The sequence below is a fragment of the Heterodontus francisci genome, chromosome 8, assembly GCF_036365525.1.
Source record: "Heterodontus francisci isolate sHetFra1 chromosome 8, sHetFra1.hap1, whole genome shotgun sequence".
Classification (NCBI taxonomy): domain Eukaryota; kingdom Metazoa; phylum Chordata; class Chondrichthyes; order Heterodontiformes; family Heterodontidae; genus Heterodontus; species Heterodontus francisci.
Window position 1 is genome coordinate 85,303,526 of NC_090378.1, and position 27,778 is coordinate 85,331,303.

Genomic DNA, 27,778 nt, shown 5'->3' on the forward strand with positions numbered 1-27,778 from the left:
GCACTGAAAGGAAAGTTATTTTAAACCGCCCAAATATATAGTGTTTTACTTACCCAGCAGCCCCCTGGCCTCCGCCGAAAAACAAAAGGAAATTAAATTTACTTTCAAACGGACTTTCCCAGCTGCTCACTCGCTCACACGCTGCTCCCGAAAAAGCTGCTGCACTGAAAGGAAAGTTATTTTAAACCGCCCAAATATATAGTGTTTTACTTACCCAGCAGCCCCCTGGCCTCCGCCGAAAAACAAAAGGAAATTAAATTTACTTTCAAACTGACTTTCCCAGCTGCTCACTCGCTCACACGCTGCTCCCGAAAAAGCTGCTGCACTGAAAGGAAAGTTATTTTAAACCGCCCAAATATATAGTGTTTTACTTACCCAGCAGCCCCCTGGCCTCCGCCGAAAAACAAAAGGAAATTAAATTTACTTTCAAACGGACTTTCCCAGCTGCTCACTCGCTCACACGCTGCTCCCGAAAAAGCTGCTGCACTGAAAGGAAAGTTATTTTAAACCGCCCAAATATATAGTGTTTTACTTACCCAGCAGCCCCCTGGCCTCCGCCGAAAAACAAAAGGAAATTAAATTTACTTTCAAACGGACTTTCCCAGCTGCTCACTCGCTCACACGCTGCTCCCGAAAAAGCTGCTGCACTGAAAGGAAAGTTATTTTAAACCGCCCAAATATATAGTGTTTTACTTACCCAGCAGCCCCCTGGCCTCCGCCGAAAAACAAAAGGAAATTAAATTTACTTTCAAACTGACTTTCCCAGCTGCTCACTCGCTCACACGCTGCTCCCGAAAAAGCTGCTGCACTGAAAGGAAAGTTATTTTAAACCGCCCAAATATATAGTGTTTTACTTACCCAGCAGCCCCCTGGCCTCCGCCGAAAAACAAAAGGAAATTAAATTTACTTTCAAACGGACTTTCCCAGCTGCTCACTCGCTCACACGCTGCTCCCGAAAAAGCTGCTGCACTGAAAGGAAAGTTATTTTAAACCGCCCAAATATATAGTGTTTTACTTACCCAGCAGCCCCCTGGCCTCCGCCGAAAAACAAAAGGAAATTAAATTTACTTTCAAACTGACTTTCCCAGCTGCTCACTCGCTCACACGCTGCTCCCGAAAAAGCTGCTGCACTGAAAGGAAAGTTATTTTAAACCGCCCAAATATATAGTGTTTTACTTACCCAGCAGCCCCCTGGCCTCCGCCGAAAAACAAAAGGAAATTAAATTTACTTTCAAACGGACTTTCCCAGCTGCTCACTCGCTCACACGCTGCTCCCGAAAAAGCTGCTGCACTGAAAGGAAAGTTATTTTAAACCGCCCAAATATATAGTGTTTTACTTACCCAGCAGCCCCCTGGCCTCCGCCGAAAAACAAAAGGAAATTAAATTTACTTTCAAACTGACTTTCCCAGCTGCTCACTCGCTCACACGCTGCTCCCGAAAAAGCTGCTGCACTGAAAGGAAAGTTATTTTAAACCGCCCAAATATATAGTGTTTTACTTACCCAGCAGCCCCCTGGCCTCCGCCGAAAAACAAAAGGAAATTAAATTTACTTTCAAACGGACTTTCCCAGCTGCTCACTCGCTCACACGCTGCTCCCGAAAAAGCTGCTGCACTGAAAGGAAAGTTATTTTAAACCGCCCAAATATATAGTGTTTTACTTACCCAGCAGCCCCCTGGCCTCCGCCGAAAAACAAAAGGAAATTAAATTTACTTTCAAACGGACTTTCCCAGCTGCTCACTCGCTCACACGCTGCTCCCGAAAAAGCTGCTGCACTGAAAGGAAAGTTATTTTAAACCGCCCAAATATATAGTGTTTTACTTACCCAGCAGCCCCCTGGCCTCCGCCGAAAAACAAAAGGAAATTAAATTTACTTTCAAACTGACTTTCCCAGCTGCTCACTCGCTCACACGCTGCTCCCGAAAAAGCTGCTGCACTGAAAGGAAAGTTATTTTAAACCGCCCAAATATATAGTGTTTTACTTACCCAGCAGCCCCCTGGCCTCCGCCGAAAAACAAAAGGAAATTAAATTTACTTTCAAACGGACTTTCCCAGCTGCTCACTCGCTCACACGCTGCTCCCGAAAAAGCTGCTGCACTGAAAGGAAAGTTATTTTAAACCGCCCAAATATATAGTGTTTTACTTACCCAGCAGCCCCCTGGCCTCCGCCGAAAAACAAAAGGAAATTAAATTTACTTTCAAACTGACTTTCCCAGCTGCTCACTCGCTCACACGCTGCTCCCGAAAAAGCTGCTGCACTGAAAGGAAAGTTATTTTAAACCGCCCAAATATATAGTGTTTTACTTACCCAGCAGCCCCCTGGCCTCCGCCGAAAAACAAAAGGAAATTAAATTTACTTTCAAACTGACTTTCCCAGCTGCTCACTCGCTCACACGCTGCTCCCGAAAAAGCTGCTGCACTGAAAGGAAAGTTATTTTAAACCGCCCAAATATATAGTGTTTTACTTACCCAGCAGCCCCCTGGCCTCCGCCGAAAAACAAAAGGAAATTAAATTTACTTTCAAACGGACTTTCCCAGCTGCTCACTCGCTCACACGCTGCTCCCGAAAAAGCTGCTGCACTGAAAGGAAAGTTATTTTAAACCGCCCAAATATATAGTGTTTTACTTACCCAGCAGCCCCCTGGCCTCCGCCGAAAAACAAAAGGAAATTAAATTTACTTTCAAACTGACTTTCCCAGCTGCTCACTCGCTCACACGCTGCTCCCGAAAAAGCTGCTGCACTGAAAGGAAAGTTATTTTAAACCGCCCAAATATATAGTGTTTTACTTACCCAGCAGCCCCCTGGCCTCCGCCGAAAAACAAAAGGAAATTAAATTTACTTTCAAACGGACTTTCCCAGCTGCTCACTCGCTCACACGCTGCTCCCGAAAAAGCTGCTGCACTGAAAGGAAAGTTATTTTAAACCGCCCAAATATATAGTGTTTTACTTACCCAGCAGCCCCCTGGCCTCCGCCGAAAAACAAAAGGAAATTAAATTTACTTTCAAACGGACTTTCCCAGCTGCTCACTCGCTCACACGCTGCTCCCGAAAAAGCTGCTGCACTGAAAGGAAAGTTATTTTAAACCGCCCAAATATATAGTGTTTTACTTACCCAGCAGCCCCCTGGCCTCCGCCGAAAAACAAAAGGAAATTAAATTTACTTTCAAACTGACTTTCCCAGCTGCTCACTCGCTCACACGCTGCTCCCGAAAAAGCTGCTGCACTGAAAGGAAAGTTATTTTAAACCGCCCAAATATATAGTGTTTTACTTACCCAGCAGCCCCCTGGCCTCCGCCGAAAAACAAAAGGAAATTAAATTTACTTTCAAACGGACTTTCCCAGCTGCTCACTCGCTCACACGCTGCTCCCGAAAAAGCTGCTGCACTGAAAGGAAAGTTATTTTAAACCGCCCAAATATATAGTGTTTTACTTACCCAGCAGCCCCCTGGCCTCCGCCGAAAAACAAAAGGAAATTAAATTTACTTTCAAACTGACTTTCCCAGCTGCTCACTCGCTCACACGCTGCTCCCGAAAAAGCTGCTGCACTGAAAGGAAAGTTATTTTAAACCGCCCAAATATATAGTGTTTTACTTACCCAGCAGCCCCCTGGCCTCCGCCGAAAAACAAAAGGAAATTAAATTTACTTTCAAACTGACTTTCCCAGCTGCTCACTCGCTCACACGCTGCTCCCGAAAAAGCTGCTGCACTGAAAGGAAAGTTATTTTAAACCGCCCAAATATATAGTGTTTTACTTACCCAGCAGCCCCCTGGCCTCCGCCGAAAAACAAAAGGAAATTAAATTTACTTTCAAACGGACTTTCCCAGCTGCTCACTCGCTCACACGCTGCTCCCGAAAAAGCTGCTGCACTGAAAGGAAAGTTATTTTAAACCGCCCAAATATATAGTGTTTTACTTACCCAGCAGCCCCCTGGCCTCCGCCGAAAAACAAAAGGAAATTAAATTTACTTTCAAACGGACTTTCCCAGCTGCTCACACGCTGCTCCCGAAAAAGCTGCTGCACTGAAAGGAAAGTTATTTTAAACCGCCCAAATATATAGTGTTTTACTTACCCAGCAGCCCCCTGGCCTCCGCCGAAAAACAAAAGGAAATTAAATTTACTTTCAAACTGACTTTCCCAGCTGCTCACTCGCTCACACGCTGCTCCCGAAAAAGCTGCTGCACTGAAAGGAAAGTTATTTTAAACCGCCCAAATATATAGTGTTTTACTTACCCAGCAGCCCCCTGGCCTCCGCCGAAAAACAAAAGGAAATTAAATTTACTTTCAAACGGACTTTCCCAGCTGCTCACTCGCTCACACGCTGCTCCCGAAAAAGCTGCTGCACTGAAAGGAAAGTTATTTTAAACCGCCCAAATATATAGTGTTTTACTTACCCAGCAGCCCCCTGGCCTCCGCCGAAAAACAAAAGGAAATTAAATTTACTTTCAAACTGACTTTCCCAGCTGCTCACTCGCTCACACGCTGCTCCCGAAAAAGCTGCTGCACTGAAAGGAAAGTTATTTTAAACCGCCCAAATATATAGTGTTTTACTTACCCAGCAGCCCCCTGGCCTCCGCCGAAAAACAAAAGGAAATTAAATTTACTTTCAAACTGACTTTCCCAGCTGCTCACTCGCTCACACGCTGCTCCCGAAAAAGCTGCTGCACTGAAAGGAAAGTTATTTTAAACCGCCCAAATATATAGTGTTTTACTTACCCAGCAGCCCCCTGGCCTCCGCCGAAAAACAAAAGGAAATTAAATTTACTTTCAAACTGACTTTCCCAGCTGCTCACTCGCTCACACGCTGCTCCCGAAAAAGCTGCTGCACTGAAAGGAAAGTTATTTTAAACCGCCCAAATATATAGTGTTTTACTTACCCAGCAGCCCCCTGGCCTCCGCCGAAAAACAAAAGGAAATTAAATTTACTTTCAAACTGACTTTCCCAGCTGCTCACTCGCTCACACGCTGCTCCCGAAAAAGCTGCTGCACTGAAAGGAAAGTTATTTTAAACCGCCCAAATATATAGTGTTTTACTTACCCAGCAGCCCCCTGGCCTCCGCCGAAAAACAAAAGGAAATTAAATTTACTTTCAAACGGACTTTCCCAGCTGCTCACTCGCTCACACGCTGCTCCCGAAAAAGCTGCTGCACTGAAAGGAAAGTTATTTTAAACCGCCCAAATATATAGTGTTTTACTTACCCAGCAGCCCCCTGGCCTCCGCCGAAAAACAAAAGGAAATTAAATTTACTTTCAAACGGACTTTCCCAGCTGCTCACTCGCTCACACGCTGCTCCCGAAAAAGCTGCTGCACTGAAAGGAAAGTTATTTTAAACCGCCCAAATATATAGTGTTTTACTTACCCAGCAGCCCCCTGGCCTCCGCCGAAAAACAAAAGGAAATTAAATTTACTTTCAAACGGACTTTCCCAGCTGCTCACTCGCTCACACGCTGCTCCCGAAAAAGCTGCTGCACTGAAAGGAAAGTTATTTTACTTGCACACCCCACCAGGCAAACAAACTTGCCTGTCTGTGTTTATCAGTTCTTTGGTTTGGAGACCTTTTAAACATGATAATGTTGTAGGAACCTGACCAAAAAATAATGTCCACTTGTAACATTATAAAATTTTCACCAATCTTGATAAGAGATATCCTTATTAGACCTGCGACCTCTTCAAAATGGTCTCGAGTTTACTGTATGTCTATAAATATGAAATTTAGTACTTTCCTTGAGTTTAGAAAGCATTTCTGAATTGCAGTTGTTTACTAAAAACTATCTTGCATTACTGCAAATCAGATTTGTTCTGTTACAATACTGTTGCTGCATATTATGTCAAGGTTACTGGCTGTATAACCTAATTTCAAACTCGACGGGAATAAAAACGCCCTTTTTATTGAAAGTAGTTTGTAATTTTTTTGCCAAAATATTGCATCTCCAATATGCTTGCTCCTTCTACTTCAGTAGCCTCACCACAGACAGATGAGTTTTTGGATCGGCTTGCTAGTTCTCAGAGCCGCCGATTAGATGACCAGCGTGCAAGCAGTCGCAATCTTCCGGGCTTGCGCCTTAACCAGCATAATAGCCACCCTGTTCTCAGTCGCCTGATAACCAGTGGTGACAGCAAGGAGCCAGATGATTCATTCTTTGATATGCTGGTAAAATGTCAGGTAAGTCAGATTTTGAGACCTTCCATCGTTATTGACTTCATTTCTAAAAATATCAGTTGCAGTTCACATGTGAAGTTTCTGAATGTGAAATTCTACTCTGTTGCACTGTTTCTGGTCCTGATGGAAAGGGAGTTTAGAACGAGGGGACATGGATAAGATTAAATGTAGGCAACTTAGGACTGAGAGCAAGAAAAACTTTTTTTTTTACATTGAGAGTTGAGAGACTTGAATGCACTATTGGAGTTGGTGATTCAAGCAGCGATCACATCAACATTTAAAAATGTTAGATAGGTAATTGAAGAAATAGGGGATAAAGGAATATGGGAGTGCAATGTGCACTTGGGATTAGGACTGCTGCTCATGTGGAGAATAAACACTAATATGGCTTGTTTCCTTCCATGTTGTAATTGAGTTTTATCAAGTTCTTGTGTGTATCCAATATAATGGAATTAACTTCCTATTTATGTAAAATTCCGATTAAAATGGATGGAAAGCTTCCAAGTACAGACAATGTGTAGTTTAACATTAACCAAAACAGACCAAATTCCATTCCCGGTCTGTATTTAAGTTTAGCTGGTCTCAGCTATATTTAGTTTCATTACACATGCTGTGAGGGAGGGGAGCTTTTGAAGAAAGATAAAGTAACAGCCGAGGTGTGTGTGGCTATGATGTTCTTCACAGTTGAGCAAAACCTTTTGATTCTTACTGTCTGGGCTCACAAATGAATTGGTTTAGGAGGGCTGCTGGGGCCTGGGTAAGAATATACCTCCTTCATGAAAGTTTTATGAGAAGGGGGAGAAACACATTTCATAGAATCATAAAATGATGCAGGAGACGACCATTTGGTCCATTGTACCTGTGCCAGCTCTTTGTTAGAGTTTATCCAATTAATCCCACTCTGCTGCTCTGATTTTGTTCCCCTTTTTATATTTATCCAATTTTCTTTATTGAAAGTTAAATTTTGAATTGGCGCATCCTTTTTGGCACTGCATTCCAAATCGTCTTAAACCTCTGTCCTCTAGTTCCTTATGCCACTAGAAACAGTTTCTTTATTTATTCTATCAAAATACTTTTTCAAATCTCCTCTTAACCTTCTCTGCTCTGAGAACAATCCCAGCTTCCTTGTTTCTCCCTAATAAAACCAAGGATCCCCTATGCTTTTTAAAAAAAAAATGTAGTCATCTCAATTTGCCCTCCTACCTTCAAAGATTTTTATACATGAACCCCCTTTAAAATTATACCCTTTGTTCCCTCTAAGCTACGCAGCAATCAGGAATGTGCCATGCACAAGCAACATTCCCATTAAGATGCGCGCATGCACGGCCAGGTGGCAATCTTAAAGGGACTGTGCAGCGCATTGTACCACTTAAATTATGATGTCTCCTCTCATTATTCCCACTAAAAATGTATTACTTCACACTTCTCTGCATTAATTTCATCTACCCTGGTCTGCTCATTTCAGCAGTCTATGTCCCCCAGAAGTCTGTTACTATCCTCCTCATTGTTTACTAAATTCGAAGGTTTTGTATCAGCTGCAAACTTTGAAATTATGCCCTATTGTTTTGAGTCCAGATTATTAAAATATATCAAAAAAAGCAGTGGTCCTAATACTGATCCCTCCAGTCTGAAAAATAAGTGTTCACCACTTTGAAGTCTTAAAATTGTCTTTAAATTTGTTTAAGTACAGTGGGTTGAAATTGGTGCACTGAGCTACAAAGTGTATGACACATTTGCTATACCACAGCTAGAGTACTGCGTACAATTCTGGTCACCAGAAGAGGGAGGTGATCACATTGGACAGGATGCAGAGATGATTTTGAATGATGTCGCCCGAAATGGAGAATTTTAGCCATGAGCAATGGTTCAATGGGCTGTTGTTGTTTTCTTCAGAACAGAGGAGGCTGAGGGGAGATTTAATTGAGGTGAATAAAATTATGAGGGCTGAGATAAAGTAGATAGGAAGGACCTATTTCTGTTAGCAGAAAGTTAAATCACTGAATGACATAGATTTAAAGTAAAAGCAAAATACTGTAGATGCTGGAAACCTGAAATAAAAACCAGAAATTCTGGAAATACTCAGCAGGTCTGGCAGCATCTGTGGAGAGAAAAGCAGAGTTAACGTTTCAGGTCAGTGACTCTTCATCAGAGCTGCATAGATTTAAAGTAACTGATTGAAGGATTAGAGGGGAGTTGTAGTAATTTTTTTCACCCAGAAGGTTCCGTGGTCAGGAACTCATTGACTGAAAAGGGTGTAGAGGGAAAAATCCTCATCGCATTCAGAAAAATACTTGGATATGCACTTGAAATGCCATAACCTACAAGGCCTAATTGCAGACATGGTAGTGAGACATTTTGCACATCAATCATCATTTGAGACAGATGCTAAGCATTGTTCACTGGAAGGGAAGCAAATCATAACTACCATTCTACGAAGGCTAACAAATACTAAGTATAAATACATTAAGTATAGTCAGGACAACTGATGCTACAACCAACGTTGTAAAACATTCAACTCTTGTTCTCTTCGTTGCCCTCAGGAAAAATTAAGCTACGTCTGATGTAATCTAACAATGGAGCTCATGCTTGGAGTCTGATCAAAGGTCCTCAATGACTAACAATAGTAGGAAACTAATCTGCTGGGGGAAATCCCACCCTCTGTCCACATTACTGTTCTCTCATGGTCATTGGGTTGGTATTTGGTCATGGACCAGTATTAGTTTTAATATGTAATTGTTCTGACTTAAGAGTGCTTACAAATCCTGTCTAACATGTACTATTGGTTCTAGGGAGAATACTGATGCCTGCAGATTTGCCTTCTGTGGAATATTTAGAAACAGTAAAATTTAGCCATTCTGCCCACTGTCAGTACTGGCCCACCTTCCAACTCTTGACCTGTAGTCCTTGTAGGTTATGGCATTTCAAGTGTATATCCAAGTATTTTTTTTGAATGTGATGAGGATTTCTCCCTCTACAGCCTTTTCAGACAGTGAGATCCAGGCCCCACCACCTTCTGCGTGAAAAAAAAATAACTCCAACTCCCCTCTAATCCTTCAACCAGTTACTTTAAATCTATGAACAAAGAACAAAGAACAGTACAGCACAGGAACAGGCCATTCGGCCCTCCAAGCCTGCGTCGATCTTGATGCCTGCCTAAACTAACACCTTCTGCACTTCCGGGGCCCATATCCCTCTATTCCCTTCCTATTCATGTATTTGTTAAGATGTCTCTAAGACGTTGCTATCGTATCTGCTTCCACCACCTCCCCTGGCAGCAAGTTCCAGGCACTCACCACCCTCTGTGTAAAAAAAACTTGCCTCGCACATCCCCTCTAAACTTTGCCCCTCGCACCTTAAACCTATGTCCCCTAGTAACTGACTCTTACACCCTGGGAAAAAGCTTCTGACTATCCACTCTGTCCATGCCGCTCATAACTTTGTAAACCTCTGTCTTGTTGCCCCTCCACCTCCGTCGTTCCAGTGAAAACAATCTGAGATTTTCCAACCTCTCATAGCTAATGCCCTCCAGACCAGGCAACATCCTGGTAAACCTCCTCTGTACCCTCTCCAAAGCCTCCACGTCCTTCTGGTAGTGTGGCGACCAGAATTGCACGCAATATTCTAAGTGTGGCCTAACTAAAGTTCTGTACAGCTGCAGCATGACTTGCCAATTTTTATACTCTATGCCCTGACCGATGAAGGCAAGCATGCCGTATGCCTTCTTGACTACCTTATCCACCTGCGTTGCCACTTTCAGTGACCTGTGGACCTGTACGCCCAGATCTCTCTGCCTGTCAATACTCCTAAGGGTTCTGCCATTTACTGTATACCTGCATTAGACCTTCCAAAATGTATTACCTCACATTTGTCCGGATTAAACTCCATCTGCCATTTCTCCGCCCAAGTCTCCAACCGATCTGTATCCTCTGACAATCCTCATCATTATCCGCAACTCCACCAACCTTTGTGTCGTCCGCAAACTTACTAATCAGACCAGCTACATTTTCCTCCAAATCATTTATATATACTACAAACAGCAAAGGTCCCAGCACTGATCCCTGCGGAACACCACTAGTCACATCCCTCCATTCAGAAAAACACCCATCCACTGATACCCTCAGTCTTCTATGACCGAGCCAGTTCTGTATCCATCTTGGCAGCTCACCTCTCATCCCATGTGACTTCACCTTTTGTACCAGTCTGCCATGCGGGACCTTGTCAAAGGCTTTACTAAAGTCCATATAGATAACATTCACTGCCCTTCCTTCATCAATCATCTTCGTCACTTCCTCAAAACACTCAATCAAATTAGTAAGACACGACCTCCCCTTCAAAAAACCATGCTGTTTTCAGTTATTTAACTCTCTGCTTAAAAAATAGGTCCTTCCTATCCACTTTATCTCGGCCCCTCATCATTCTATACACCTCAATTAAATCTCCCCTTGGCCTCCACTGTTGCGACAAAAACAACAACAGCCCATTGAACCATTCCTCATGGCTTAAAATTCTCCACTCCTGGCAACATCATTCAAAATCTTCTCTGTATCCTGTCAAGTGAGATCACAACCCTCTTGTAAAGCTATGACCAGAATTGTACGCAGTACTGTAGCTGTGGTATAGCAAGTGCTTTATACAGTTTCAGCATAACTTCCCTGCTCTTGTACTCTATGCCTCGACCGACAAAGGAAAGTATCCCATATGCCGCCTTCACCACCTTATCTACCTGTCCTGCTACTTTCAGGGATCTGTGCTTTGCACTCCAAGGATCCTTTGTTCCTTTACACTTCTCAATACCCACCATTTATTGTGTATTCCCTTGGCTTATTTTCCCTCCCTGAATGCATTCTCTCTCACTTCTCCAGACTGAATTCCATTTGCCACTTATTGCCCACTTGAGTAGTCCATTGATATCTTCCTGCTGGCTACAGCTTTTTTCCTCATTGGCATGGCCAATTTTCGTATCATCTGAAAACTTCTTAATCATGTCCCCTACATTTAAGTCTAAATCATTGATATACACAAACAGCAAGGGATTCCCAGTACAGAGCGCTGTGGAATCCCACTGGAAACAGCCTTCCAGTCACAAAAAAAACGGTTGACCATTACCCTTTGCTTCCTATCACTGAGCCAATTTTGGATTTAACTTGGCACTTTCCTTTGGATCCCATGAGCTTTTAAATTTCTGAACAGTCTGCCATGTGAGGACCTTGTCAAAAGCCTTGCTAAAATCCATGCATACTACATCAAACATGCAACCTCATCAACCCTTTTTGTTGCCTCCTCAAAAAAGTTTAAATCAGGTTAGTCAGACAAAACTTGCACTTAAATTCATGCTGACTGCCCTTGATTAATCTGTGCCTTTTTAAATGACTATTTATACTGCCTCAGATTTTTCCCCCCAATAATTTGCCTACCATCAAGGTTAGGCCGACTGACCTGTAATTACATGGGCTATCCCTTCCTCCAATTTAAAACTATGGGACAATGTTAGCTGTCCTCCAATCCTCTGGCACCACACCTGTAACTGGAGAGTATTGAAAAATGATGGTCAGAACCTCTGCTATTTTTGCATTGTTTGTTTTTTTAACAGCCTGGGATACATTTAATCTGGGCCTGGTGATTTTATCCACTTTCAAGGATGCAAAAAAGCATTAATATTTCCTCCCTCACTGCTTAGCCCATCCAATATTTCACACTCTTTCTTAACTACAATATTTGCTTTGTGAAAACAGGTGCAAAGCATTCATTGAAAACCATGCCCACCCCTTGCACCTGCACACTCATGTTACCATTTTGGTCCCTAATTGGCCCTGTTCTTTCCTTAGTTATCCTCTTGCTCTTTATGGATTTATAAAACATCTTTGGTTTTCCTTGCCAATATTTTTTCATGCCCTCTCTTTTTGCTTTCCAATTTTACTTTCTAATCTCACCCTGCACTTCCTATACTCCTATGCTTTCTGCAATATTGAGCTCTTGGCATCTCACACATGCTTTCCTTTTTTGCTCATCTTACTCCGAATGCTCTTTTGATGATCTGGGGTGGAGGGGGTGGGGTTTGGTTTTGTGAGTCCCACCCTCCCTTGTGAGAACATTTGTTCTCAACTCTCTATCCTCTCTTTAAATACCTCCCACTCCTCTGACTGATTTACCTTCAAGCAGCAGTTTCCAGTCCACTTCTGCCAAATCACATATCAGTTTAGTAAAATCGGCTTTTCCCATAACTACTCTAAATTTATTTGAACTATGATCTTTCCCACTGATGCCCCTTCCACCTGCCTAGCCTCATTCCTTAAAACTAAGTCCAGAACTACCCTTTTTCTTGTTGGGCTTGCTGTGTACTAGCGAAAAAAGTTCTCCTGAATACATTTTAAAAATACAATGCCCTCTACATTTTACACTGATTTTTATCCCAGATACTATTAAGGTAATTGAAATCCCCTACTGTTACTGCTATATTGTTTCTGCATCTCTCAGCAATTTGCCTACATATTTGCTCTCCCTATTTTCCCTCTGACTGGGGATCTATAGTATACTCCCAGTTCTGTGATTGCCCCTTTTTTGTTTCTCAGTTAAACCGTATGGCCACATTTGAGGATCCTTCTGGCATATCATCCCACCTCACAGCTGTGATTTTGTTTTTATTCCCCTCTCTGGCTGAAAATAGCAATGTTGAGCTGTCATTCCTGGCCTCCTTTGAGCTATGTTTCATTAACAGTTATGTCATACTTCCAGTGTCTATCTGTGCCCTCAGCTCATCTGCCTTATTCACTGGACTGCTTGCATTTAAGTAATCACTGAACGACTCCTTTCTCTGTTTTCTAGCTTTTGTTTCCTCAACCTTCCATACTAATTTTCTGCCTTATATTACTAGATTTGCTTCTCTCCCTTCTGAATCTATGCTCAGGTCCCCACTCTCCTGTCAAGCGAGGGAAACTAGTTCCTCCCCAATGGCACAAGCAAATCTCCTGACCATGATATTGTTCCAACTCTGCTGAGGTGCAAACCACTTCCCCCAGAACCATTCCCAATGCCCCAGGAATCTAAAGCTTTCTCTCTGCACCATTTCTCCAGTCATGCATTCAGCTGCATTATCCTCCAATTTCTGCAGTGCGTGCATGGCACTGAGTAATCCAGAGATTACTGGCTTTTGAGACCCTACTTTTTATCTCCTGGTGCCTTAAAATTACCTACAGGACATCATCCCTCTTCCAACCTATATCATTGGTACCAATATGGACCATGACCCTCTGGCTGTTCATCCTCCTCTTCTCAATGTTCTGCAGCTACACTGTGAAATCTTTGACCCAGGCATTGCGAGACAACCTACCATCCTACAGTCATGTCTTTGGCCAGAAACATGCCTGTCTGTTCCCTTAACTATTAAAATTACTAATGCTTTCCTGACTTCCCCCATGTTCCCCCACTCGGGCTGCATAGTTGAGCCACCCATGGTGCTGTGGCCTTGACTCTGGCTGTATTCTCCAGAATAACCATTGCTCTCACCAGTATTCAGAACTATTTATAGAAGGAGATGCACTCGGGGGACTCCTGCTTGATCCTCCTTGACTGTCTTGTGGTCACCCATTCTCTGTCTGCCAGAATATCTTTAAGCTGCGAGGTGACCACCTCCACAAACATTCTACCTATGTAGCTCTCATCTACGCAGATGCACCACAGTGATGCCTGCTACTGCTCAAGCTCCTCCAGCTGACACTTCCTGTACATCTTATTGTCCAGGACATGAGATGTGTCCTGGAGTTCCCACATGGCACAGGATATACGTTCGATGGGACTGAGGTGCCCTTCCTTACCTCTATTTATTGGATTATTATCTAAACTTACCAGAAATAAAACTTAAGTCTACTTAAAACTTGCCAAACTTGCAATTTATTAGACCACTACATTTCTTAGTTTAATCAACTAGTCACCTAGTTGTTGTCCTATGACATCACTCCTTGATTTGTAGTTGCAATTGTATGTAATTTCACATTGTATTGCCAACTTAAATTGATTTCCCATGATTTCCACCAAACGTTTACAGATTGGGCTTGTTTCTTTAAAACAGAGTCAAATAGAAAAAATTATCAAAAGTATGGAGCTGTGCTATAAATGCAAGTTATGGGTTTTTAACCATTTAGGTGAAATAGTAGAATTCTGAAATAAAAACAAAGCTGGAAACACTCAGCAAGTCTGGCAGCATCTTTGGAGAGAGAAAGTTAACATTTCAGGTCTGTGAACTTCCATCAGAACTGAGAAAACGCAGACATTTAATAATGTCACAACTGTTTTTCTCCTCCGTTTAAAACAGTGTGCCTTTAAGACTGAGCACAGTGTGCCAGCAGCTGCACCCGTTTCCTAGGTCAGAGCAGGAGAGAGAGATGTCACATCGTGTACTGTAACTTATCTGTGGATAAAGACTGGTCTGAACTAGAGTCCAGTGAAACATGCTCTGGAGGAAGAAGCTGTCTGTTTCTCTTAGCAGAAAATCTACATTTATCTTCAGGCTTAAGGAGAGAGAAAAATCCCTGGGGGAGAAAAAAAAGAAAAATTTTCTTCAAAAAGGATTCTGTTGTTTGTTTGTGTTTGCTGGAATTCTCAGTAAAGTTTCTACTGAAAAACTACCCAGTTAAAAGATGAGGTGCTGTTTTCAAGCTTGCATCCAAGGCCCCAAACACTCTTCCTAAGTGAAGCAGTGATTTACTTCTACTTTCAATTTAGTATAGTGCATTCGCTGCCCACGATGTGGTCTCTACATTTGGGGAGACCAAACCCAGACTGGATGGCCGCTTTGCAGACCACATGTGTTCAGTCTGCGAGCTTAACCATGAATTTCCTGTTGCTTGACATTTAAAATTCTCTACCATGTTCCCATTCTGACCTTTCTGTCCTTGGCCTGCCTGCTAGTGTTCCAATGAAGCACAACTTCCAGCGGCTGCAGTATTTTGCTTTTGTGGTAAACTTGAGTTGACTTAATTTATTATATCCTTCATTGTAAGTGACTTAAATTTTTAGTGTCTTCAAAAGCATTTGAAAGTTATTCATTTAGTATCTTTAATCGATTTATATACTTTGTTCAGGGCTCCAGGCTAGATGACCAAAGATGTGCACCACCACAGCCTGTACACAAGTGTATTACTGTTCCCGATGAAGATTTCTTTAGCTTGATCCTGCAATCTCAGGCCAAACGGATGAATGAACAGCGTGTCACACTTCCCTCAAATGTGAAGGAACAAAAGAGGGACTTCTCCCATTAAACTGAATGAACATGTTTACTGATAATTAAAAAAAACTAATTATTTCTGAGAAATTGAAAACAATGGCTGGGACTTGCTAAAATTCACATTGCACTTTGGACTGTTGGCAACCTGCAATCTTGTCTTCTGAGGTTCTATTGTCCACAAGTGTATGTTGCTCGAAGTTTTATTTTCATTGTTCTGTTCTACATTTTACAGGCAGTTGAATGATTTGAAAAGGTAGTAAAATGGGACTAATAACTACCAATTCGTATATAAACTGGTCAAAGGATATGCCAGTCGTCTATGTTTTTTAAATTGAAAACTATCACTGATTTGATGATCATAACAGTAAAAGGATCATCCTGTTTTTTCATGTTAGATCAACAAACATTGATTCTAAATTCATTCTTACCAAATGTTTATAGAGTTCTATTAGCAGAAAATTGCAACCGCCTTCATTTTTATTTTTAAACAGCAATTAGAAAATTGAGCACTACCCATTTTAGGCTTTTAGTTTAAACTAATTTTTGACATATATTTGCTATAGGAAATCATTGGTATTTATAACAGAACTATTTTCTGATGTACAAAAATATTTCTAGCCTTATTAATGTATTCCACTACCAATCTTGACCTTATTTTCTTTCTTGCAGTTTAATGAAGAGGTCTTCAAACTGCATATAATTTGCAGCTTTTTTTGTAACTGCTGCTGTAAGAAATTATTTTAGTTCTTGATCGCAAATCCAGTACTGAGCATTTATAACTTAACAATTTTTAGATGATGTGGTTAGGATCAGTTTTTAGTTTTCACTTTAAAGCTCCAAATCTATCTTCTCCGTCATTTGTTCTATGCTGCTTTCAGTTAGGTAAAAAGGTGTATATAATTTTTATAGTACATTTGTAAGGGAATAAACAAAAGTATTCCTCAATCATGTCACAATTGAGGTAATGTCTGTTTTGTCAAACTACTGAAGTGAGAGAGAGGGGCATTTTTATAGTTTCTTTTTTTTAAAAAAAGGATTCCAGGCAGCTCGGTTTGAAAATATATATCATCCTTCCACAGCAAAAAGAATGATGCATTCCATTCATTATTAGTCAAGATAAAACACTGAATAATGGTAGAATGTGGTACTTTATTACATTTTTATATTTTTGGGTTGGCAAGGAGTATAGGTTAATTTTTCTTAGTGTTGATCATTATTGTCTTTCAGTGCAAATATTAAATGTTGCTTGTGTGCTTTTTTTTGTTTGCAATGATGTAGTGTGGAATCATGTCCTCACTGAAGAATTATTACAGATGTAACATAAAAGCATGCTGCCTCCAGAATAAGAATACTTAATCTGCTAAAGCACTGGCCAATTAGAATATTTTCAATAACCCAAATATGAAATGCTATTGCACACAATGTTCAACCTATATTGATTGTGCATCTTTTAATAGAACATTTGGGACAGTGTATAGAAAGTATAAACTAGGACCAGGATTTCAAAGGGGGCAGATGGGATCCTGGGTTTTATGGAGGCATAGAATCTAAAACAGGAAGTTGTAATGTATCTTTATAAAACACTGGTTCAGACTCGCCTGGAGTCCAGTTCTGGGCACCACAGTTTAGGAAGGCTGTGAAGGCTATAAAGAGGGCGCAGAAAAAAATCATGAGAATGGTTACAGGGATGAAGAACTTCAGTTATGTAGATAGATTGGAGAAACTGGGGCTGTTCTTTGAAAAGAGAAGCTTGAGGGGAAATTTGATAGAGGTGCACAAAATTATGAGGGGTCTGGATAGTGTAGAGAGAAACTGTCCCCATTGGCCAAAATGGTCAAGAACCAGAGGACAATGATGAATAGCTAAAGCAAAGGTGACATGAAAAACTTTTCATGCAGTGAGTGGATAGAATCTGAAATGTACTGCCTGAGAGTGGTGGAGGCAGCTTCAGTCGTGACTTTCAAAAGGGAATTGGATAAGTAGCTGATTTACTCTTGCGGAGACTTGGTACAGACATGAGAGGCTAATTGTTATGTGCTGTAACCATTCTATGATTTTATTTCTTGTGTCTGCACCTGCCAGATCATCATTTTCCATCCATTAAAATGAATGAATGGAAATGTGGGTTGATGTGCAAAGCAGTGGAAAACCCAGGCTTATTCCAGTTCATTTCAATGTGGTCATGCCATCTGGCTAAGTAAAATTCTATTGAATCTTTCTGCCAACTCTATCCATGCTACTCTTAAGCACAAGGTGTCCGTCACCACTCTTCTGGCCAGTGCTTCCTGCAGCATGACTTGCATCTTAACACTATTCCACCTTTTGGCCTGTAAAAGCTGATTCTCTCCAATCAAGCAATAGTTTAAGGAACTGTTGTAATCTTACCTTGCTGTATTAAAGTATACTGTCTTCTGCATCTGTTCTGGTGTCTTGCATGTTGAGCCTGGATGCCACCCTCTGTCAGATACTAAGCACTGCTTACTTCTAGGAAAAGTATGTGACAATGCCAAAAAGGGCAACCTGATTTTTATGCAATGGAGTAGCATGTTCACTTTTCCAGTGGCTACATCCTTTTAAATGAGAGCAGCTGGTTTGGTAAATATTCTGATCAAGTACAATAGTACCTGCACCTGGGTCTATGCGTGCAGGGGCACTTACAAGTTATTTAAATAAGCTGATCTCAAATGCAAGTTGTTTTGTGTACTTTATCACTTTTAACATAGAAAAACATCCCAATGTGCTTCACTTTGCCGGAAGAAAATAGTCTGAATTGAAGATTTCAATATAATTTGTATATTTGTGATTTACCATTGAGAGATGGTGCGTGCAGAACTACATTTTGGTATCAAGAATGTGGTGACACTATTTTAAAGGGGGTGCAGGAACACAGACACCTGGGGATGTACTTGTACAAATCTTTGGAAGTGGTAGGACAAGTTGAGAAGGCTGTTTTTAAAAAAAAAAGCACGGGATCCTTTGATTTATTAATAGAGGAATAGAGTACAAAAGCAAGGAAGTTATGCTAAACCTTCTGTAAAGCACTGGTTAGGCCCCAGCTGTAGTGTGTCCAGGAAGGATGCCAAGGCCTTGGAGAGGGTGCAGAAGAGGTTTACTGGCATGGTACCAACAATGAGGGACTTCAGTTAGGTGGAGACACTGGAGAAGCTGAGGTTGTTCTTAGGTGTTCAAAATCATAAAGGGTTTTGACAGAAGGGTGGCTACCTAGAGAATACAGATTTAAGGTAATTTGGAATGCACTATCTGAAGGGATGGTGGTAACAGATTCAACAGTAACTTTCAAAAGGGAATTGGATAACTACTTGAAGGGAAAACAAATTGCCTCCTTCTATATCATATGCTTCTATTAAAAGTTTAATGTTGTGAACATGCTAAAACTAGGTCATTTTTACAAATTCCAGATCTTCCTTTCTACAGGATTCCTTAATAATCATTTATTTAAAGATACATGTTTTTGCATTAAGAATTTGGTAGTCTTTACTGTGGCAACTTTGGAAATGAATACAAGTAGAAAACAAGCTAGTTGCATCAACTGGAAAACAGACATAAAAGCTTTAATATTCCACACTCTGTTATAGTATGAACAAAAATGATAATGACTAAACTATCTGAATCCACTTTCACCTTGAAATTTGTTTTTCTGTTTTATCTAAGTAGTTCTAAGATGCTATGACATAAGTCTTATGCTATTCAAGTTTAAAAATCTAAATTTCACACAAATATAGTATTTTGTTAGAACTGCCACCACCATAAACAATTTTAAATAGTTAGCCATGAAAATTTTTCCTCATCTTGATTTAAAAAATACTTGTTCAAAAATTAGTTGTAATGATACGGCATAGAAACTTGGAGATACAGAAATTGGATGTGTCCAATTATATTTCTCTTCTAATTGCCACTAACCCAAGAGAATTCACTACAGGTTGGATGTCCAAAATCTGACTGTCCAAAATCTGGACATTTTTGAAAATATTCCACTTGATATTCAGTGAAATGACATTCGGACTTATTGTTGAAATACTGGGACAATTCGGCTAGGCGCTAGTACTAGTTGCCATGCTCAGAGTCGACCCTGTCCAACCTGGGGTTTCCTGTATTTTTTGCCATTGCAATCATGTCAAAAAAGCCAGCAGATAATCTCATTTGTAGCACTGCAAATAGGAAGCATAATTTATTGTCTATAACTAAGAAAGTGGAACTACTGCAGAAGTTAGCTAGAGGTGTGTCAGTGTGAAAGCTGAGTGAGCAGCATGGAGTGGGTACCTCTACCATTTATGATTTACCGAAACAAAGACCAGATCATGAAGTTTTTACGCTGAAAGTGACGTTAAGAAAGAACTGAATAAATGAAAAACTGCATAAACCTAAAAGCGATGAGTCAGACAGTGATGGAGTGGATGCGACAGAGGAGTGAGAGGATGTCATTGACTGAGCAGATGTTGATTAAGCAAGCTAAGATTTTCCGTGATGAGCAGGTTGGTTAACCAAATTTAAAAGGCATAATTGAATAAGGAAATTGAAAGTGTGTGGAGATAAAGCCTCAGCAGATCATGAGGCAGCTGAAAATTACATAGATAAGCTCACCAAGTTAATTACTGATGTAAACCTTTCTGCTGAAATGAATCTATAATACTGATGAAACATCCCTATATTCACATTACATACCAAGGAAAACTTTAACAGCTGATAGGATGGCTCCAACATGTGTAAAGGACGCAAAAGATAGGCTTGTTGCGTTAATGCAGTTGGGACACTTAAGTGTAAGCTGTGTATTGGGGAAAAAAAAGCATCCAAGATGTTTCAAGGGGGTAAGAATATTTCCAGTTCATTGTTATGCTGATGAGACAGTATAGATAACCAGGCAAATTTGTTTGGACTGGTTTCAGAAACACCTTGGTCCCGAGGCTTGCGCTCATTGTAAGTCAGTTGGGCTTGATGAAAAGTGTAGGATATTGTTGTTGCTTGACAATTGCTCAGCACATCCTGATGCTGACCTTCTTGTGAAAGACAATGTGTTTGGCATGTATTAACCCCCAAAGTAACATCATTGATACAGCCAGTGGACTAAGGAATTTTAAAGTTCATGAACTGTAAGTATAAAGACAGATTTATGAGGCATATGTTTAGTGCTGTGAACCGAGGATTGGAGATAGAAGGGTTCCAAAAAGAATTTTCAGTGAAGGACGCCATCTGGGCTGCTGCGCATACGTGGAACCAAGTGACTAAAGACATCATGTCCAATGCTTGACACAACCTGTGGCCGCCAGCTATGTTTGATACTGATGCTGAATCTTAAGGATTTCGTGTGTCCAATAAGAAGAAAACGATTTCAGAACCGTTAAGAGTATGCAAAAGGGTAGTCTTCTCAAGCTGTGCAATCGTTGGATGAACAAAATAATGACAAAGTTATGAACATAGACAATGATGCTCCCGTTCACACACTTACAGATTTTGAAATTGTGGAAATGGTTTTACATCCAGAGAAGAAAGATAAAAACAGTTAAGGATGACTATGATGACACTGGTGATCAAGTAGAGAAAGTGTCCATAGACAAATGTATAAATAAGTGTGAAGATTTAATTAATGTCCTAGAGCAACACAGCTTCATAACAGAGCAAGAGATAATGCAGGTTTACAAGACTCAAGAAAAACTAATCAAAGAGAAGCCTAAGTTCATGAAGCAAATGAAATTAGCTAGTTTCTTTAACAAGGCATCCCAACAGTGCTATTGATCTGACTTCAACTTCAATTTCCACACTGGAAAATCCTATTGCTGGCCCATCATGAATCCCAGACATCCTAGCTGAGCCCTTTCCCTCAAGCTCTCCCTTCAGCCAGATGTAGTATCCATTGTTGTGCATCCTACTTTAGAAGCAGATAAGAACTAGGAGCATTCGAGCCTGCTCCGCCATTCAATACGATCATGGCTGATCTCATCTCAGCCTCAACTCCACTTTCCTGCCTGTTCTCCATAACCTTTCAACCCATTATTAAGTAAAAATCTGTCTATCTCGTCCTTAAATTTACTCAATGTCCCAGCATCCACTGCATTCTGGGGTAGTGAATTCCACAGACTCGCAACCCTTTGAGACATGTAATTTCTCATCTCTGTTTTAAATCTGCTACCCCTTATTCTAAAACTAAGACCTCTTCTAGATTAAGAAGAATATTTGATGAGTACAAAAACTTAGTATTTATTCTTTCTCCAAACTTTACATATACATTATTTATTCTTTTTCATACTTTATTTCATGTATCTCATTAATTAAATTTGGCCTAGGATAGACTACCTGATTTTATCGTCCAAAATCTGAAATCCGGCACAGTCCTCGGTCCTTAGGGTGCCGGATTTTGGACCTTTGTCATTTCAGCTGTCCACTAATACAACCTCACTAACTCGTTAGTTCTCTGATGTTGATACTTCCGTTTTAAAAAGCATCTGTTCAAATTAACAGGAAAGTGAAACAGGCATTAAACCTAAACTGTTACATATGCATATAAATGTTTTGATTATTGCATAGACAAAGGTGGCAAGATGCACTCTAAATACTACTGCAAACAGCCCTGACAAATGACTGTACATCACAAATGATACAGCTACCTTAAGCCACTGACCCGACAATGTAGATTCATGCACCAAGGTCTTCATAACAGACAGATGTCCCTGTTTTCAGTTGGTTTTAATGACTTTCAGGTTTACTTAATTTTGCTAATACATTTCAGATCGACCTTAGTAAAACATTTACAACAGCATCATTACAGTGTACCAAGAGGATGGCCAAGTTATACATATTTCTTGTGTTTCCTAGTTTAAAAAAATTTGCAGTGAAGTAACTGCATGACAGTACTGAATGTATACAGATAAGTGATAAATCAGCACTAATACAGGACTTCTGAAACTCGTGCAATAGCATTCAGTCCCAGAACTGTGGGCTGAAGATGATTGTAGCCCAAGCTTTGCACTGGAGCCATAAGTTTGTGCCAGCTATAGAATTTCCTAAAGTTGATAACCATCATTCTAGCCTGGTGCTAAAAAATGGAAATTGGACCTAACCAGCAAATGTTGGTTTCACTCTAGATATAAACAAAGAATTCAATTGAAAAAATGCTGTATTGTGATCATAATTATGTGGTCTTAATTGAATTTGGTTCTGTTCATACATGCAACTTTGTTTTTTTTATAAGACATGATGTTTGTATCTAAAACTATAGATTAAAATTAAATTGGAAGATTGAGGATGTAAAACTTTTCAAGGAAACATGTTGCATTTTTTTCTGATAACTGGTTTTACTTTATGTTCAGTCTGAAGCTTTGTTCACTAGATGAATGTGAATACAGGAGGATTGCTATTTGTCCACCTAAATTTTAAAAGTTCATTAGCAATACAATTGTGTTACTTCAAATGTTACCATAAACATGTTGATATATGAAAGAAACGAATTACACTTCATTATGAAAGATACTTGAGATCATTGGCTGAAATTTCAATAACTAGCATTTGTTGCAAGATACAACTAACATTAGTTTCTTCAACAGAAATCTTCATGTTCTTTGGTTCTCTCCAGATTCTGGATTACTGAAAGCCTATGGAAGAGACAACCATTAATTATTCAACACAAAGTTAAAAAAAAAAATCTACATTATTTCACTTATTTTGTTCATGTTTAATAATCATAGAACTGATATTACTCCATTCACATACAATATGAACAATGTTGAGAATATGAGTAACTTTGGTGAGATACAGGGAAATTAACACAAGAAATTCATTACATACATTAGGAAATTTTCCCAGAGCACATTTACACATTTAATTATGGCTTTAAACTCTTATGTATCACAATATTTGAGACAAAGTTAGACTGAACTTACGATTTTAAATTTATAAATTCCATCATATTAGTGACAAATTACTCGTTTAAATCTGAAAGCGCAGAGGAAGATTTCATGCAAAAACACAAATAAGACAAATCACAAATTAGGATATAATCAGAAATCTCATCACTGTAGAACAGTTAGCATTCACCAATTATGGAACATAGTACATTATGGAAACTGCTCACCCACAAACAATAATTTGTCTTTGCTCAGGAAAACACCACAGATTCTTTCTTCAAGCAAATTCTGATTGACAATTAACTTTAGCCAAACAATTTTTAAAAATTATTTGTTTTTTTAGACGTGGGCTGCATTAGTTGCCCTGGTGGTAGGTCCCAATTTAATACATCTTAGCTACCCAGATAGGCTTAAAAGAGCTAGGTCTGAATAATTCAGGGAAGCATATATTAAAAGGCAATTTAACTGATATTTACAAAATAATGAAAGAATGGACTGGGTTTATATGGACCAATTACTTTAATAGGATAGGTTATGCAAGACCAGGGTCACGCTCACAAGTTATGTAAGGACAGAACTACGTAGCAATTTGCCAAGGTTACTTCAACAGCACCTTCAAAACCCGCAACCTCTACCACCTGAAAGGACAAGGACAGCAGATGCAGGGGAACACCGCCACCTGCATTTTCCCTCCAGGTCACCATCATCCTGACTGGAATATATCACTGTTCCTTCACTGTCACTAGGTCAAAATCCTGAAACTCCCTCCATAACAGCACTGTGGGTTGTCTACACCTCATGGACTGTAGCAGTTCAAGGTGGAGGATCACCATCACCTTCTCAAAGGGTTGTGAATCTTTGGAATTCTCTACTCCAGAGGGTTGTTGATGCTCCATTATTAAATATATTTAAAGCTGAGATAGACAGATTTTTGGTCTCAGGGAATTGAGGGCTATGGGGACTGGGCAGGAATGTAGAGTTGAGGCAGAAGATCAGTCATGATCGTATTGAATGGTGGAGCAGGCTCGATTGTTTCTGAATGCTGCATTCTCCTGTGCAGGAAACCACTAACAAAGTACAGCCTTCATCAAATTGACATTAACTGTAAAATACAATTGACAGTGAATAGCATCAGACCAGAATCACTGAAAATAGTGCAACCTCCACTTGCCAATACAGAAATATTAAACTTCTTAACTCTGCATCAACTAAAGAGATTTTCTAATTGAATAGCTTAGACTTAAGTGGATCAGATTCTACACATATGCCAATGTCAACCAAAACCTAATTAGAGAACTGGTTTCATCTTTATATACCCTTCTTCTCCTTTCCCTTTCCAGGGTGCAGTGGCCTTTTTTTCACCTCCATTTTCCTTCCATCCTTTTGACTATACTTCTACTAATATGGAATCTTATAAATGATCAACAACTTATTCCTGGGTACTGAAGTGTTTTTAAATTGCCATACCCAAACGCCCATTATATTTTCACCTCCCATCAGTGCCAGCTCGCACTAAGACATTTTATCATTTACTTAATACTAATGCTGCATTAATATTGTTACGCTTTTAAAATCAGCTATTTACTCACTCAATCAATTCCCTCCTTTGAAACATATCAGTTCCCACTGGGTTATCCTTTAAATCTCACCATTTCATCATTAAGCTTCCCAGTCTCTCCAATTTAAGAGATGATGTAATTAATGGAATACAATTAAAATTAATTTACCTTGTACCCACATACCTTACATATTGCTTCAATGCATTTTAATTTTATATGAAAATTTCTTCACTTGTTTCTTTATCCAGCTTTTGTTTATAAAATACACATGTCTATTTCTCATAACTACAATAATTCAACACTCTCATAAATATCATTCAGTCTAACATGCCTGTGCCAGGTCTTTAAAAGAGTTTTCAATTACTTCCTCTCCCCGTTCTTTCCCTATAACCTTGCAATTTTCTCTGCTTAATGTTTATCCCATTCCCTTTTGAAAGTTACTGGTGAATCTGCTTCCAGTCCCCTTTCAGGCAATGCAATCCAGATCATCATAACTCGCTGTGCAAAAAATTCTCAACTCACCTCTGGCTCTTTTGCCAATTACCTTAAATCTGTATCCTCGGGTTACTGACCCTTTATCCAGTGGAAACAGTTTCTCCTTACTTACTCTATCAAAACCCTGCATGATTTATGAATCAGACAGATCAGATAATCCTCCGCTATATAAATGCAAGCTGTTACTCTTTGGTGTTGACAAACTCTTCTGACCTCTGTTGAGAGGCTTTAAATTAGGACAGACACCAAAAAAGCAGGCAGCAACCAGCAGCTATGCTTTTATGCTAAGTAAAGAGCTCATCAGAGTCATATTGATTGCCTTGAGTGTCTGTCATCATACTCAATGTTCTGTATATTGTCTATTGAATAAAGCAGATTCAAATAAAATTGAATGTCATCTTGGTTAGTGCTAATTCAGTTCATATTTGGAGAAACTTGGGTCCTGTTATCAGGCTAATAGATATAGGGGATTGAGAGTCAATTTAAGGCAACACGATCATTTAAGGAAGCGACTAACACTGAACAAGTAGATATTGGCAGCAAATTCGTTACAACCTCCTTCCCTTGAGCCTCTTTACTTTGTCTTTCTTATTCTAAGCTGAGCAATACTGCCCTGTGACCACTTTATCTACCTCCCTGTCCCACTCCCATCACTGTGTAGCTCACTACAAACCTGCCCACTAAGATGAATTGCCACTGGCACATTGCTCCCACCCCACTGAGAGGAGTAAATGTTTTCAACCCCCACACTTTCAACAATGAGGAAATCAATCCCCACTGAAGACTTCCCTCCTTATTAAGCAAGAAAATCAATCACCACTTGTTACATTAACCCCCTGCCCCCAGCTGGAACACGGTCCCAAGCCCATTGCCCCTTAAAGCATCAAAATAGGCTGTAGCAAACTGTTACTCCTCCCAACAGTATTCATACAAACATCCTCCACACCAGTCGTTCTACCCTTATCCTCCCTCCACTTCCCCTCTCTCCAAGAGGCATGTTTTAAAGTTACAAAGCACTTGGTTTTCCCACACAGTTCAATAACACAAAAATGTGCCCAATAAATGGCTGCCAACAGACCAATGTAAAATATTCCATTTTTGCAATACTGTATATAGTTAGAAATGTGAAATCCTACCCTTCCACCAATCGCTATCTTGTAGTTAAGTGTTTACAAAAAATGGCTTAATTACTGTCCTAAAAGTATCTCGATTTCTGGGAAAACTTACTTGCACTCCCACATTTTCTATGCACGAGGCCTCATTTCCAAATTTCATTTCCTGCACAGGTTTCTCGTCAGTCCCAGTGACATTCCTTCCTGATGGAAGCTGTGAAACTGCAACAAGTGGCCTGTCAGTTGTCCCAAGTTCCTCAAGAACATTATTCTGCATGTCCTCCTCACCTGCTCTTCTCCCGTTTTGTAACTGATCATCTGATTTACTAACAGGCAAATCAGTTGCCTTCTTATTTTGTAAAGTACTACCTTCACACTGTTCAACAATCCCTTGAGCTTGGTGAACATCATCATCTTCTGTGAAACTTTGTGCAGCATTTTCCTCTGGTGGTTGTAGTATGGCGGTTGTAAAGACTCCATTAATAGACCCCAGCTGTTTAGACGTGCAATTAGCACATTGACAGTCTTGCTGGTCTGGTACTCTCCTTCTGCGTAGCTGGTTGTCACCTCTCCCATCATTGGGCATCCCAGCTCTTTCCCAGTTCATTAAATCTTCCAGACCCTGGTGATTTATATCTCTTGGTCTATTGGCACTTGTAATTACAGCATCATGGTTGGTATCTCTTCTCATGTGAGGATCATAACTAGCATCTCCCCCAGCTTGATAATCCAGATATCCTCTCTTTTGGTAAAAAGTATTATGAACAGGGCCTTGTACACCATATGGCACATTATAGTGTGTAATTGGAGCTTGAGGACCAATATTTGGAAGTGATCTAGATAAACCATATCGAACAACTGCATTTCCACAGGAATAGCAGAATGCCTGCAAAAGACAAAAGCAAAAATGGGCGATCATAGTAATGTCTGAGAATCACTGAACAGGAAATTATGCAAACCCTTTCCTTAAGCTAAAAAAAAAGTCGAGATGCTCAGGAATAATGCCACTTAAAAATAACTTGCAAAGTCTGCCATTTTAATACATTAATTTCAGACCTTCATTCTCCAGAAAATATTTTTGTTTATGAACTTATCCAGTATAAATGAAGAAAAAGTGCTGGAGATGCACTCAGAGTTATACAGCACAGAAACAGGCTCTTCAGCCCATCATGTCTGTGCCAGCCATTAAGCACCTATCAATTCTAATCCCATTTTCCAGCACTTGGCCCGTAGCCTTGTATGCTATGGTGTTTCAAGTGCTCATCTAAATACTTAAATGTTGTGAGGGTTCCTGCCTGCACCACCCCTTCAGGCAGTGTGTTCCAGATTCCAACCACCCTTTGGATGAAATTTCTTTTCCTCTAATCCCCTTTAAAC

The 27,778-nt window shown here is 40.2% G+C and overlaps 2 protein-coding genes across 10 annotated transcripts in view; one reads left to right on the forward strand and one right to left on the reverse strand.

Annotated features, from left to right (window-relative positions):
• The window catches only part of gpsm2 (G protein signaling modulator 2), a 96,692-nt gene extending 78,897 nt beyond the window's left edge, over nucleotides 1–17,795 (forward strand). For 4 of the 5 annotated variants that reach the window (XM_068037588.1, XM_068037592.1, XM_068037589.1 and 1 more), the window contains 2 exons: nucleotides 5,957–6,162; nucleotides 15,237–17,795. In XM_068037588.1, the coding sequence (XP_067893689.1) occupies nucleotides 5,957–6,162; nucleotides 15,237–15,413 (383 nt within the window). In that variant the 3' untranslated portion in view covers nucleotides 15,414–17,795. The remainder of the gene's footprint in view (nucleotides 1–5,956; nucleotides 6,163–15,236) is intronic. The other variant, XM_068037591.1, reaches the window with a different exon arrangement.
• A 1,130-nt stretch (nucleotides 17,796–18,925) lies between these two features.
• Nucleotides 18,926–27,778, reverse strand: part of clcc1 (chloride channel CLIC-like 1) — a 56,484-nt gene continuing 47,631 nt past the window's right edge. For 3 of the 5 annotated variants that reach the window (XM_068037598.1, XM_068037596.1, XM_068037593.1), the window contains 2 exons: nucleotides 26,517–27,287; nucleotides 18,926–22,983 (listed from right to left, as the gene is read on the reverse strand). In XM_068037598.1, coding sequence (XP_067893699.1) covers nucleotides 22,942–22,983; nucleotides 26,517–27,287 — 813 coding nt within the window. In that variant the 3' untranslated portion in view covers nucleotides 18,926–22,941. The other 2 variants (XM_068037595.1, XM_068037594.1) reach the window with 2 other exon arrangements.